This window comes from Zalophus californianus, chromosome 9, assembly GCF_009762305.2.
Source record: "Zalophus californianus isolate mZalCal1 chromosome 9, mZalCal1.pri.v2, whole genome shotgun sequence".
In the NCBI taxonomy this organism is placed as follows: Eukaryota; Metazoa; Chordata; class Mammalia; order Carnivora; family Otariidae; genus Zalophus; species Zalophus californianus.
The window spans coordinates 10873265-10885681 of NC_045603.1; the positions used below are offsets into that span (position 1 = coordinate 10873265).

At 62.2% G+C, this 12417-nt stretch overlaps 1 protein-coding gene across 4 annotated transcripts in view; it reads left to right on the forward strand.

Moving 5' to 3' along the window:
• ELFN2 (extracellular leucine rich repeat and fibronectin type III domain containing 2) overlaps positions 1–12417 on the forward strand; it is a 67146-nt gene that overhangs the window by 42567 nt on the left and 12162 nt on the right. For 2 of the 4 annotated variants that reach the window (XR_004819326.1, XR_004819325.1), the window contains exon 3: positions 5585–5710. Coding sequence is in view for 2 of the 4 variants with exons in the window: in XM_035721852.1 (XP_035577745.1) it covers positions 5585–8512 (2928 nt within the window). In the remaining 2 variants the exon portion in view is untranslated. Of the gene's footprint in view, positions 1–5584; positions 12187–12417 lie in introns of those variants that run through there. The other 2 variants (XM_035721853.1, XM_035721852.1) reach the window with 2 other exon arrangements.

Sequence of the window (12417 nt, forward strand, 5' to 3'; positions counted from 1 at the left end):
CCCTAGCCCAGAGCGCTCATTCCACACATTGTGTTCTGAGCACCTGCTGCATGTCTGACCTTGTTCCAGGCATGGAGGTTAATTATAGTTGTGAACAAAATAAAGCCTGCTTTGATTTCATGATGAGGGTGGGAGTGGGGAGGGCGGCTGATAATAAAGAACTAAATGATGTCTGGTATTGTTGAGTGCCCTGAAGGGACCAAAGCCAGGTTTGAGTGACCAGTGAGTTATCTCAGATTTGGTGTCAGGGAAGGTGGGCTTAAGGGGAGCAGTTGAGTAGAGACCTGAATGAAGCGGAGTAGTGGCCTGTGCAGACCATTGGAGGAGCATTCTGGGCAGTGAGAATAGCATGTGCAAAGGCCCTGAGGTAGGAATGTGCCTGGGGGGTTTGAGGAGCATAGCTGGCCTGGAATAAGTACTTCATAATGATGGAGAAATTGAAGTTTCTCTCAGCTTGTGGACACTTTCCTGATAGGGAGGAAGGTGCCTACACAAGGGGTAGGAAAGCCCCTGGGCAGCCCCTGTATGTCCAGTCCTTGCCATGGGCCCAGCTCTTTAGAGGAAGCTGGGGAAGAGAGAGCCTCAGTTTTCTCATCTGTAAAAGGAAGCTAATAGCACCAGTCATGCAGGATTGCTATAAGATTCAAGGACTGTACAATGTAGGTCAAAGAGATAGTTATGACTATCTTACAGGAGAGGAGACAGAAGCCCAGAGAGGTTAATTAATGTGCCGTATGTCGCACAGCTCAGCATTCAATCCCAGGATCCTTTGCCTTCAGCATCTGTACTTCTTACTCTCTGCCCTGCAGCTGGGGCTCATTTTACCTGAAATCCAAATGGTTTACCTACCAAACGGTAGTTCCGTGGTGAAGGGTATAATTATCCCATTTTACAGACGAGGAACTGAGGCCCAGAGTGGCCTGCCCCGGGGAACCCTGGTGAGGTGGAGGCAGCGACAAGATTCAGTGTCCAGCCCCCAGAGGTGGCAGGCTTTGTCCCAGGGGGCAGAGGGGTAGTAGCCCATCTCTGGGACCCCTGGCCTGGTGCTGTCTTTCAGCAGACAGAGGTGAGGTGGCTGCCTGCCCCATGAGTGCTGGCTGGGTCCCAGGAGTCCTCAGTCCTCCTAATCCTGGATAATGGCATTGACCCAGACAGTGACAATGGCACCTCAGGGGACCTTGGCCAACCTGGCCCAGGGAAGAGCCCAGGCCAGGGCTTATCAGCTGCTGCAAATGAGATTTCCCCAGTCAACCCTCACGTCCCTGCTCCTGGGAAGTGGGAACATGGACCGCACCCCTTCCCCCACCTGTTCCCCAGCTCCCACCAACGTCCCCTCCACCAGTGTCTCCACGGGAGCCTCCTGCCCTGTACGGTATATTTGTCTCCACCACGGCCTGGGGTGTCAGGGGAGCCCTGGGAGATAGCTAGGTGGCACTCACCATGCCCTGCAGGTGGAGAAACAGGTTCAGAGCTGGCCAGGCCTGTGTCTCGCCTTCCCTGCTGACCATGGCTCCCCCATCTCCGGCCCACCCCGCTCAGCCGCAGACCTCACCCTGTGCCAGACAATATGCTATGCATCTGAGCAGTGTCCCGGGTTAGCTGAGGGGGGCAGTAAGCTCCCAGAAGGCATGCGAGGTTGGCAGATCAAGATCCGCCATTGCCACCCTGGGCCGGAGCCTGACCTGCCACCAGCGGCATGTGACCCTTCCCGGGTCCTGGCGTCCGCTTCCCCTCTGGGAAAGGCTGGGACTGGGTTGAGCAAGGGCCCCTCGTCCTTCCAGCTCTGAAGCTCTTGGCTTCGGATTCCACGGAGGCGCCCCGAGCCTCGTGGCACCTGGAGGAGAAGGGCGCAGAAGACAGCTGGATCAACCAGTGGCTTCTGGGGGAGGGTTGCTGAGGCCCAGAGACGGGGTGGGGGTGGAATTTGTTGAGAGTGACTCACATTTTGTGGCTCTGGACTGAGACCCCACCTGAGCTGTGCCCCTCAGACCTGGCAGGGCTTGCTGACCCTCCTTCCTCCTCACCATCCAAGGGTGTCCCCATGACAGGAGACATCGGTAGCCCCAGCTAGACTGGGGGCCCACCCCAAGATCCCTCTGTGGTCTGCTGCACCCCCCAACTTCGCCACGTTCCTTTTCTGTGCTGGCAGTAGAGAGGGGGGCCTGCCCCTGCTTCGGCCAGAGGTCCCTTGTTCCTGCCACACCTGTGTGCCCCCGGGCGGGGGTGGTGCAGGCCCAGTGCGTGGGTCGGGGAGGGGAGGCTGGGCCAGGCTCCCCCAGGTTTAACACCCCTGGCGCAGGACAGCAAAGGTCTCTGCTTCCGGCTGCTTGCCTCTCCCTCCGAGCTGGTCACCCGCTGCATTTCGGCCCCAGCTGGGTGGGCAGCAGGCTCCGTGCCCTCCATCATCTCCCTGAGCTTCTCTGCGGATCGGTTCCGGTCTCAGATGCTCACTCTCCATTCATCTCCATCCTCTGTCTTTCCCGGCTTGGCTGTCTCCATATTTTGCTTTCCTGTCCTGCTCAGTGTTGGCCTCCTGTTTGCAGCTCCCTCACTCCTTCCTTTCCCTCTGCCATCTCCCCCCGCCCGCCCCAGGAGTGGGGGGGTAGGGCCCTGCTCCTCCTGCTAGCATGTGTGCTGGGGGATCACCAGGACCATGCGGGCCCCCAGCCCCAGGTGGGAGCCAGCAGCCCTCCCCCACACCTTGAGTGGGTGTGCAGCCGGGCAGGAGGCCAAGTGCTGCTCTCAGGCCTCGAGGGGTGGTGGGCAGGCAGCCCAGGGACCGGGACCAAGTGGCTGACGCACACACGGGAAGGGGTGATGGGGAGCCTCCTCCCCTTTGGTCTGAGTCATGGGAGGGGTGGGAGGGTGAGGGGGGCTGGGCCCGGGCCCTGGCCCAGGCCACATCCTGGAGACCAAGAGGAGCAGGAGAGAGGGCAACGGGCAGGGTCACCTTGAGGGCTCAGCTGCACAGAGCTCAGAGTAGCTGGGTGGGGGCTTCTGTCTCCCCTAGACTGGGGAGGGAAGAGGCGAGATAGGAGTAGCCCCGGTCCCTAAGCCTGGAACCCTTCTCCTAGTCCCCTCCCTGCCACCAACCCCCCCCCCCCCCGCCCCGCCTCTTTACATCCCCTCAGCATGGCCTTGGATTTCCAGAGGCCATTTCCAGGTCAGCTTTGCCCTGCACCCCCTGAGCCTGGCTGGGGGTGCTGGCTTGAACAGCTCAGATCTGAAGATGATGGGTGGGGAACGGCGGTGGGGGGGCGCTCTGTATGGCTGAAGTTGCACATGTACGCACATACATCTACGTGTGGAACACATGTGCTGAAACATGTTGACGCATAAGCAGGTATTTGCCCATGTCCCCAAGATGCCCCTACACGCACCCCTTCCCACACTCCACACACAAGTGAGTTCACCTTCACCCAAGAACACTCCCGTTGGGGGCTACGTGTGCACGTGTCCTGGGTGCTTGCTTGGGCGCGTGTGTGCACACACTGCCGCCTGCACATCCGTCTACTTGAATGCGTCTGCTTGCACACCCCTGTGCTGGCGTTCTGAGCCAGCACGCACCTGCACGTGTACCTGCATACAAATGTGGTCCCCAGACGTTCCCAGCCGGAGGGGTGGGGTGCAGACAGGGGGCTCTCTGACAGGGAGAGCTTGGCCACTCAGCCTCCTCCAGTACAACCTTGTGGCCTGTGGCAGGGGAGGAAACTGAGGCCCTAAGGAGCCAGCAGCCATGCCAGATGGGAGCGTCCCTGCCTGCTTTGTGCCCCCCTCATCGTTCCCCCCACCCCCTCAATCCCTGTCCCACCCCTCAGCCCAGACCAGCCCTGCAGGGGACTGGGAGGTATGAGTCTGCCTCACCTAAGAGGTCCTGATCATCACAGCTTCTGTCGCTGTGTCCGCCTTTACTCCGAGAGGTCATCGAATGCCCTGTTCACCTGCCACCTCCTCAACAGAAACTGCTGCCTGGACTTCTTTGGGGCTGTTTCCCTCCCTGCTTCCCTTTCCTCTGTTCAGCCCTCTGGGGCTCAGGGCTGTAAATTGCTTTTGCTTTAACAGCAAAGGTTTAATACGGTTCTTTTTTTTTTTTTTTTTTTTTCCCCCATCTCAACGCACTCTCTCTCCTGGAGTTTCCCAGGAGGAGGAGCATGAGGTAGAGGTGGCTCTTGTGAACAGTCTCCGGCTTTCTTTGTCCAAGGGTGGATTTCTCTGGCCCAGTCTTCATACCCCTGGCCACTGCCCTGGGCGAGGGGAGGGCGCACTGGGCTCTTCCTGCAAATCGAGAGAGCCTTGCGTGGGCGCTGGAGCTTGCTGCCTGGCTTGCTGGGTGATTGGGGCAAGTATCCCCTGGTCCGGGGCTCAGTCCCCACCTGGAAGGTGAGGGTGTGCTGGCTGTGAGCCCTGTGCCACCAACACTGCTCTTCTCCATCTCGGGCGTGGGCAGTGTGGCTCACCATACTTCTTCCCCATCAGACGGCTGGGCAGGGACCTGGTCCCCACTTACCATATGACAGCACACGCAGAGACGCTTCGCTCCCTCTGGCTAATTGGGCTGCATGGAAGGGGCTCCAGGCCTCCTGACTCCTGGTGCCTGGGAGCCTTGATCCTGGCCCAGGCTGTGCTGTGTGACTAGGGGCAAGTCCCTGCCCCCCTCTGGACCTCTGACTCTCCAGCCACAGAGGGGATGCGGGGCTTTGGCGACACTCTTTGGGATGCCGCCAGCTTTTCCGCCTGCCTGAGGCCTGGACTACAGGATCGAGGCCCTCTAATGGAAAACACTTTGGGGAAGTGATATTGGGGCATGTGTCTGGCTTCCCAGACTCGCCCTCTCTCCCGTGGCTCTGCTCCCGCTTGTAGAAGGAGTTCTCCCCATGACCTCCCCCTGCGGGAGACCCCCGGCTTGGGGGGGCTCACAGCCTTGCTGCTTTGCTCCCCCTCCCCCATGGAAGCTGAGACAAGGGAATTATTTTTGGAACAAGAGCGGTTACACAACAAATGAATTATTTATCTTTGGGCATGGAGGGGAGGAGGCATCTTACTGGGCTTCTTAATTCTTTTCCTGGATTGGAAGGTGCCTGCCTTGCTACATGGTCATGTGTATACGGGCCCATTTGCCCAACAGAAGACTGTCCGTGGGCACGCTGTGGTGTTCCGGCTCATGGGAGGGCATGTGGGTCTTTGTGCCGGCAGGTGGACGAGTGTGGACAGGAGTGCTGGGGAGTGTGTGTGTGTGTGTGTGTGTGTGTGTGTGTGTGTGTGTGTGTGTGTGTTGTGTGCACACACGCACGTGCACCCGACCTGTCACTGTCCAGTCTCCCATCTCTGCCCACCGTCCTCAGATTCTGTCCCCCTGCCCCTACTCCTTGTTTCTTCCGTCTCCTTCCTTCCCGACCTCTTGGCCGCCCCCTCTCACCACCCACCACCCTCCCTTCTTTTACGTAACAGGGACCCCAGCGTGCTGCTGGCACCAGGACCCCCAGTGGGAGGGGGTAGTGAGGGGACAGGGGCGCGAGCTGGAGCTTTAGTGGGGCTGCTCTGAGCTTTCACTGATCTGTCATCCCCTCTCGGTGCTGCCTTTCAGGAGCCAGGTGACAGATGGGTCTCTTCCTTCCTGCCCCATCTCTCGCGCTCCCTCCTCGGAGCTTCGCTCTGCAGCCTCCCGTGGGAATCGTGGGAATCGTCTGAAGTTCTGAGCCCAGAACCGGAGGAGGAGGAAGAGGAGGAGGAGGAGGAGGGAGAGGAAGTCGAGTCTCGGAGAGCCTGTGCACCTTCCCAGAAACAGGCAGTGGGGGTGTGTTCCGGTGTGTGTCCCGGTCCCGGTGGCCCACGCCTGCCGCTAGCGCCCCGGAGGACCCCCCCACCCCCCGCAGTTGGCACTGGCCGTGTCTGCTTCTCCCGGGGCCCCTGTGCTGGGGGTCGCCCCCAAGATGGTGGCGGCCCCAGGGAGGACTGTGCCGCCAGCCCCAGCCTCCTGCTGCTAGGTCCCCCCACGCCCCGGCCCCCCTGCCCCTCTGAAGCCCGGCCTTCCCCGGGCGGGGGGGGGGCCGCGGCCGGCGCCATGCTGCGCCTGGGGCTGTGCGCCGCCGCCCTGCTGTGTGTGTGCCGGCCCGGTGCCGTGCGCGCCGACTGCTGGCTCATCGAGGGCGACAAGGGGTACGTGTGGCTGGCCATCTGCAGCCAGAACCAGCCGCCCTACGAGACCATCCCGCAGCACATCAACAGCACTGTGCACGACCTGCGGCTCAACGAGAACAAGCTCAAGGCTGTGCTCTACTCCTCGCTCAACCGCTTCGGGAACCTCACCGACCTCAACCTCACCAAGAACGAGATCTCTTACATCGAGGATGGCGCCTTCCTGGGCCAGTCGAGCCTGCAGGTGCTGCAGCTGGGCTACAACAAGCTCAGCAACCTGACCGAGGGCATGCTGCGCGGCATGGGCCGCCTGCAGTTCCTCTTCGTGCAGCACAACCTCATCGAGGTGGTGACGCCCGCCGCCTTCTCCGAGTGCCCGAGCCTCATCAGCATCGACCTGTCCTCCAACCGCCTCAGCCGCCTGGATGGCGCCACCTTCGCCAGCCTGGCCAGCCTCATGGTGTGCGAGCTGGCCGGCAACCCCTTCAACTGTGAGTGCGACCTCTTCGGCTTCCTGGCCTGGCTGGTGGTCTTCAACAACGTCACCAAGAACTACGACCGCCTGCAGTGCGAGTCCCCGCGCGAGTTCGCCGGTTACCCGCTGCTGGTGCCCCGGCCCTACCACAGCCTCAACGCCATCACCGTGCTCCAGGCCAAGTGCCGCAATGGCTCGCTGCCCGCCCGGCCCGCCAGCCACCCCACGCCCTACTCCACCGATGCCCAGCGGGAGCCCGACGAGAACTCGGGCTTCAACCCCGACGAGATCCTCTCGGTGGAGCCGCCGGCCTCGTCCACCACGGATGCGTCGGCGGGGCCCGCCATCAAGCTGCACCACGTCACCTTCACCTCGGCCACCCTGGTGGTCATCATCCCGCACCCCTACAGCAAGATGTACGTCCTGGTCCAGTACAACAACAGCTACTTCTCCGACGTCATGACGCTCAAGAACAAGAAGGAGATCGTCACACTGGACAAGCTGCGGGCGCACACCGAGTACACCTTCTGTGTGACCTCGCTGCGCAACAGCCGCCGCTTCAACCACACCTGCCTGACCTTCACCACGCGGGACCCCGTCCCTGGCGACCTGGCGCCCAGCACCTCCACCACCACCCACTACATCATGACCATCCTGGGCTGCCTCTTCGGCATGGTTGTCGTGCTGGGCGCGGTCTACTACTGCTTGCGTAAGCGGCGCGTGCAGGAGGAGAAGCAGAAGTCCGTCAAGGTCAAGAAAACCATTCTGGAGATGCGCTATGGGGCAGACGTGGATGCCGGCGCTGTGGTCCACGCCGCCCAGAAGCTGGGCGAACCCCCCGTGCTGCCCGTGTCCTGCATGTCCTCCATCCCCTCCATGATCGGGGAGAAGCTGCCCACCTCCAAGGGGCTGGAGGCCGGGCTGGACACACCCAAGGTGGCCACCAAGGGCAACTATATCGAGGTGCGCACGGGCGCGGGCGGGGATGGCCTGGCCCGGCCGGAGGATGACCTCCCGGACCTGGAGAACGGCCAGGGCTCGGCCGCTGAGATCTCCACCATCGCCAAGGAGGTGGACAAGGTCAACCAGATCATTAACAATTGCATCGATGCCCTCAAGCTGGACTCGGCCTCCTTCCTTGGGGGGGGTGGCGGCGGCGGGGACCCCGAGCTGGCCTTCGAGTGCCAGTCCCTCCCCGCGGCCGCCGCCGCCTCCTCAGCCGCCGCCCCGGGGGCGCTGGAGCGCCCCAGCTTCCTCTCACCCCCCTACAAGGAGAGCTCCCACCACCCCCTCCAGCGCCAGCTGAGCGCCGACGCCGCCGTGGCCCGCAAGACCTGCAGCGTGTCGTCCAGCGGCTCCATCAAGAGCGCCAAGGTCTTCAGCCTGGACGTGTCCGACCACCCGGCTGCCGCGGGGCTGGCCAAGGGCGACTCCAAGTACATCGAGAAGGGCAGCCCCCTCAACAGCCCGCTGGACCGGCTGCCGCTGGTGCCGGCGGGCGGCGGCGGCGGCGGCGGCGTGCACCACCTGGAGGTGCAGCCCGCCTACCACTGCAGCGAGCACCGGCACAGCTTCCCCGCCCTGTACTACGAGGACGGCGCCGACAGCCTGAGCCAGCGCGCGTCCCTCCTCAAGCCGCTGACCCGCTCCAAGCGGGACTCCACCTACTCGCAGCTCTCGCCCAGACACTACTACTCAGGTTACTCGTCCAGCCCTGAGTACTCATCCGAGAGCACGCACAAGATCTGGGAGCGCTTCCGGCCCTACAAGAAGCACCACCGGGAGGAGGTGTACATGGCTGCCGGCCACGCCCTGCGCAAGAAGGTCCAGTTCGCCAAGGACGAGGACCTGCACGACATCCTCGATTACTGGAAGGGGGTCTCGGCCCAGCAGAAGCTGTGACCCTCTCCTTCCCGGTGAGGCCAGAGCGGGGGAGGGCTGGGGGCACCCCCCCCGCCCCTCGCCCCGGGGAAGGGCCCGGCGGCCGGGCAGGGGGAGGGGGCGGCGCCGGGGGGCGGCGGCCGAGGAGCGGACGCACACGCACACCCGCACGCACGCACCCATGCACACACCTGACCACCACCTGACTGTGAACAGCCACCACCCGACAACAACGGACAGGAAAACAAAGACACGTTCTCCTTAAAGTTTACACACTGATACCGAAACCAGTCGTCTTTACTGTGCTGCCCAGGGACTCTGCTGGGGTGTGCGGGGGGGTTGGGGGTCTGGGGGGCGGGGCGCAGGCTGGGAAGCCAGAAGGGGGTGTGGGGTCTGGGGCTCTGGGACTAGGCAGAGGAGTGTGGGGCAGAGAGAGGGTCCTCCCCCACCCCCCACTCTGGGGACAGGTCACTTGGAGATTTAGCACCAGGCAGACATTGGGCCTCATTTCCTTTCTTTTATGGCTGGGGAAACTGAGGCCCAGAGAAAGGAGATGATCACTCCAGGGCCACGTGGCAGGTTAGGCAGTTTCCCAACTTCCCAGGCCAGTGCTATCCCCCCCACCCTTCGCCCGCCACCCCCTTCCAGAGCTGTGGGTCTCCTGGGGCTGAGGGACTTGAGAAATCAGGCAGGTGCTTTTCCTTTCTAGAAAGCCCCATGGCCACGCCCCCGAGCGTGGAGCTGTGATTCATCACGCTGGGGGTCGTTCGCCCCCCCCCACCCCAACGCCAGCACCCAGGAGAGACGGGAGGTCTTGCTTGCAAGAGAGGAGCAGAGGCACGGGGCCGTTCCACCAGCCCCCTTCAAGTGTCTTCCAAGTAGCCTGGGAGCTGCTTCTGGGGTCTGAGGAGAGAGCAGGTGGGCGTGCTCCCACCGCCTCTCAGGTGCAGGCCCCCTTGCCCCAGCCCCCTAGCTTCTCTGGGCCTCTAGGACCCCTACTCATCCCAGAGGGCAGCAGTGAACTGTGATGCCTGGGAGCAGTAGGGAGGCAGGGTATAAGGGGGGGGTCTTCCTGCCTGGGCCCCCCACATCCTGGTCTCCCACCTGCCTGACCCCCATCATGGGATTTTGGGGCAGCATCTCGGCCTGCCCAGGGGGAGGAGGGCTTTCCCAGGCTTACTCACCCACCACCTCTTGGCTGCCCCTCCTTGCCCCACCCCCTGGCCAGAGGGGCTCCCATGTTTCCATGGAGATGGCCGCTTCCCCCCTTGCTGACCCCCATCCAACATCGAACAAAGCACAAACAGTGAGCATCACCCCCCTGCTGGGGGTGGGGGGGAAGCAGGCAGGTTCGTAGGGCCCCTCCCTCTCCCTGGCCAGCTTCTGTCGCCATGGCAACCCAGGGCCTGGCAGTTGGGACTGTTGGGCTCCTGGGGTTTCTCTCTCAGTGTGGGCAGCAGAGGGTGGTAAGGGAGGGCAGGCCCAGGCGGCCGCAGCCTTTTTCAACAGCTAGGGGCTTTCAGGGTCGAGTCTGGGGGGGTGCGCAAATCTGGGGTCCTGAGACTGTGGGGGCTTGAACACACTGTCAGGGTGCTGAGGGGCCCTTCACCTTTGATTAGGACGTGGGCCAGTGGGGGATGGGGACACCTGTAGCCTTGCCCACCTGCCAACGTGCTCCTTGGCTCCCCACCCACCTCAGGATGGGGAGGAGCCCACTCAGCTCCCCCCCACACCCCTGCCGGAGACCCCCAGCCTCTGGCCTGTCACCCCCTTGGGTTTCTTGAGATCCGGGGAGTGTGGCTGTGGGGTGAGGGCGGGCACTGGGGTGGGACTAAGACCTGTACTGTGTGTGGGGGGGTTGCTGACCAGGAAAGCTCGGGCCATCTCCTGGGTTGGGGGGTGGTCTAGTGACCTTCCTTCCCGGGGTAGAGACTGGGGGAGGCCTGCTGGGGGGTGCTAGGGCTCAACTGAGCACCTCTCTTACACCCACTTGGGGGACAGACCAAACCCAGGGCTCATTTGGGGGGTGACATTTGCCAAGAAAGGACTGTTCTTCTGGGGAGTAGAGAGGAGGGGGCCAGCATGGATATGCAGAGCAGACCTCCCTCAACTCCCGAAACCTGCCCCCCCAACCCCTCCTCACACCAGATTGGCAAAACTGAGAACAGCAAGCAGGCAAAGCCAGTGGTGTGAGAAAGCAGATTCCTGTTATATTTGCATGACGATTTTACTGTATTTTTCTGAGCAAACATCTGTCGTGTATGTGCCAGTTTGTCCAGACTCCCAGGCCCCCCTCCCCGCCGCCCCCCCTTGCCCACATTCCCTCTGTTGTGTTCAAGCAGCTCTTGAAACCTGGGGAGGGGCCAGCTCTGCAAAAGACCCAAAACAGGTGCCACTGAAACGCAGCCCCTGCCCCATACCCGTTTCCTTTCTCTCTGAATGTTGGACCCACGAGTGCCACCTCGCCCCGTGGGCCCCCGGTTTCGTGCCCTCGCCCTTTCCCCTCCTCCCTGCCAGGGAAGGGTAGCACCAGGGAAGGGAGTGTGGGGGGATCTCTTTGTCCCACTTGCTGTCATTTTTCAGATGAAGACGTTGGGGACCCCCGAAGAAGGAAGGGGGCTGGGCGACTTGGCTACCAGGCTGGGGGGCAGTCACACTGCTGAGTCCGGGGGGCTAAGAGCTCGGGGGTTCATGGGTGGCTTTATGGGGAGACTGGGGGTCCTGAGGGAGGAACCCATGGAAGGAGCCGGGGCCGGGGTTGGCCTGGTCTTACGGGAGATGACGCTTCCCACAGGGAGGGTTCCCGGCAGCGGGAGCCCCCCACCCTTGCCATTCCCCCATCATTCCTGGTTGAAGATGACCTATAAAAACCTCAGACCATCTTACTTCGGGAGCTTTAAGGATAGGTCTCCCTCTTAACAGCGAGGGTCTTGCCACTCCAGGAGGTAAACGACCTTCCCAACCTAGATCACACCAATCTTTGAGGCAGAATAGGATCTAACTCGGGCCTCTGGCCTCCTGGCCAGGCTGGATCTTCAGCTGCCCGGCCAGTCCCCTTGGATCTGCGAGAGGGGCCAGTGCACTGTAGCCCACCCTGGAGGTTTTCCTGCCTCTGTGTCCTGTGCCCTATTCAGGACCATTCTTCCTCGGCAGGGAGCAAAATACTCATGAAAGACGAATGAACATTTGTGTCATGGGGTCCGGCCGGCTGAGGCCCCGTGTTTGTAATGGCCATGAGCACGGTGGGCCTGGGCCATGGCCTGGGCAGACGGGGAGGGCAGGCAGCCAGGAGATAAGGGAAGGGGGCTGAAGGGGGGAAGGGGGGGCAAGCCGGCTGGAGGAGGTGTGGGTGCCGTACCCTGGACCTCCCGGGGGAGGCCTCCTTGCCTTGGGTCATGCGTGGGCTTTGCTGTCCCTATCAGAGAATCTCCAGAGGAAATTCCTGGGTGCCTGTCGCTGGAGAGTGGCATCAGGGGGGGGGCTACTCTCCTCACCTGGAGGGCTCGCCCTGCTAACCCTCTGTTGGAGCTGATGGCCTTCCAGAAGTGAAACGTGGAGGTCTGGAAGGGGGGAAAAAAACCCAAAACAAAACTTTAGTCTGATGTGAATACCTCCTCAGGGGTCCCGGCGCCTGCCCCTGCCTGCTGGAGGCCCCTTGCCTCCACACCCTTCTTAGGCTGCCTGGGTCCAGGCTGGGCGGGGTGGCGCGGGGCGGGGCGGGGGGGTTGGGGGGGTCAGTAGCAGGTAGGGCTGTCTGCAGGGTGGTGGGAGTGGAGAGACCCACTTGGGAAGAAGAGTAGGCCTGCGTAGCCCCAGAGACCAGGGAGGCAGAGGAGAGTCTGGGCCTGGCCAAGGGTCTGTTTAAGGTTTTCGATTGAATGTCGCTCACTGTCCCCACTCTTGGAAAGTTAACAGAGGGGAAACAG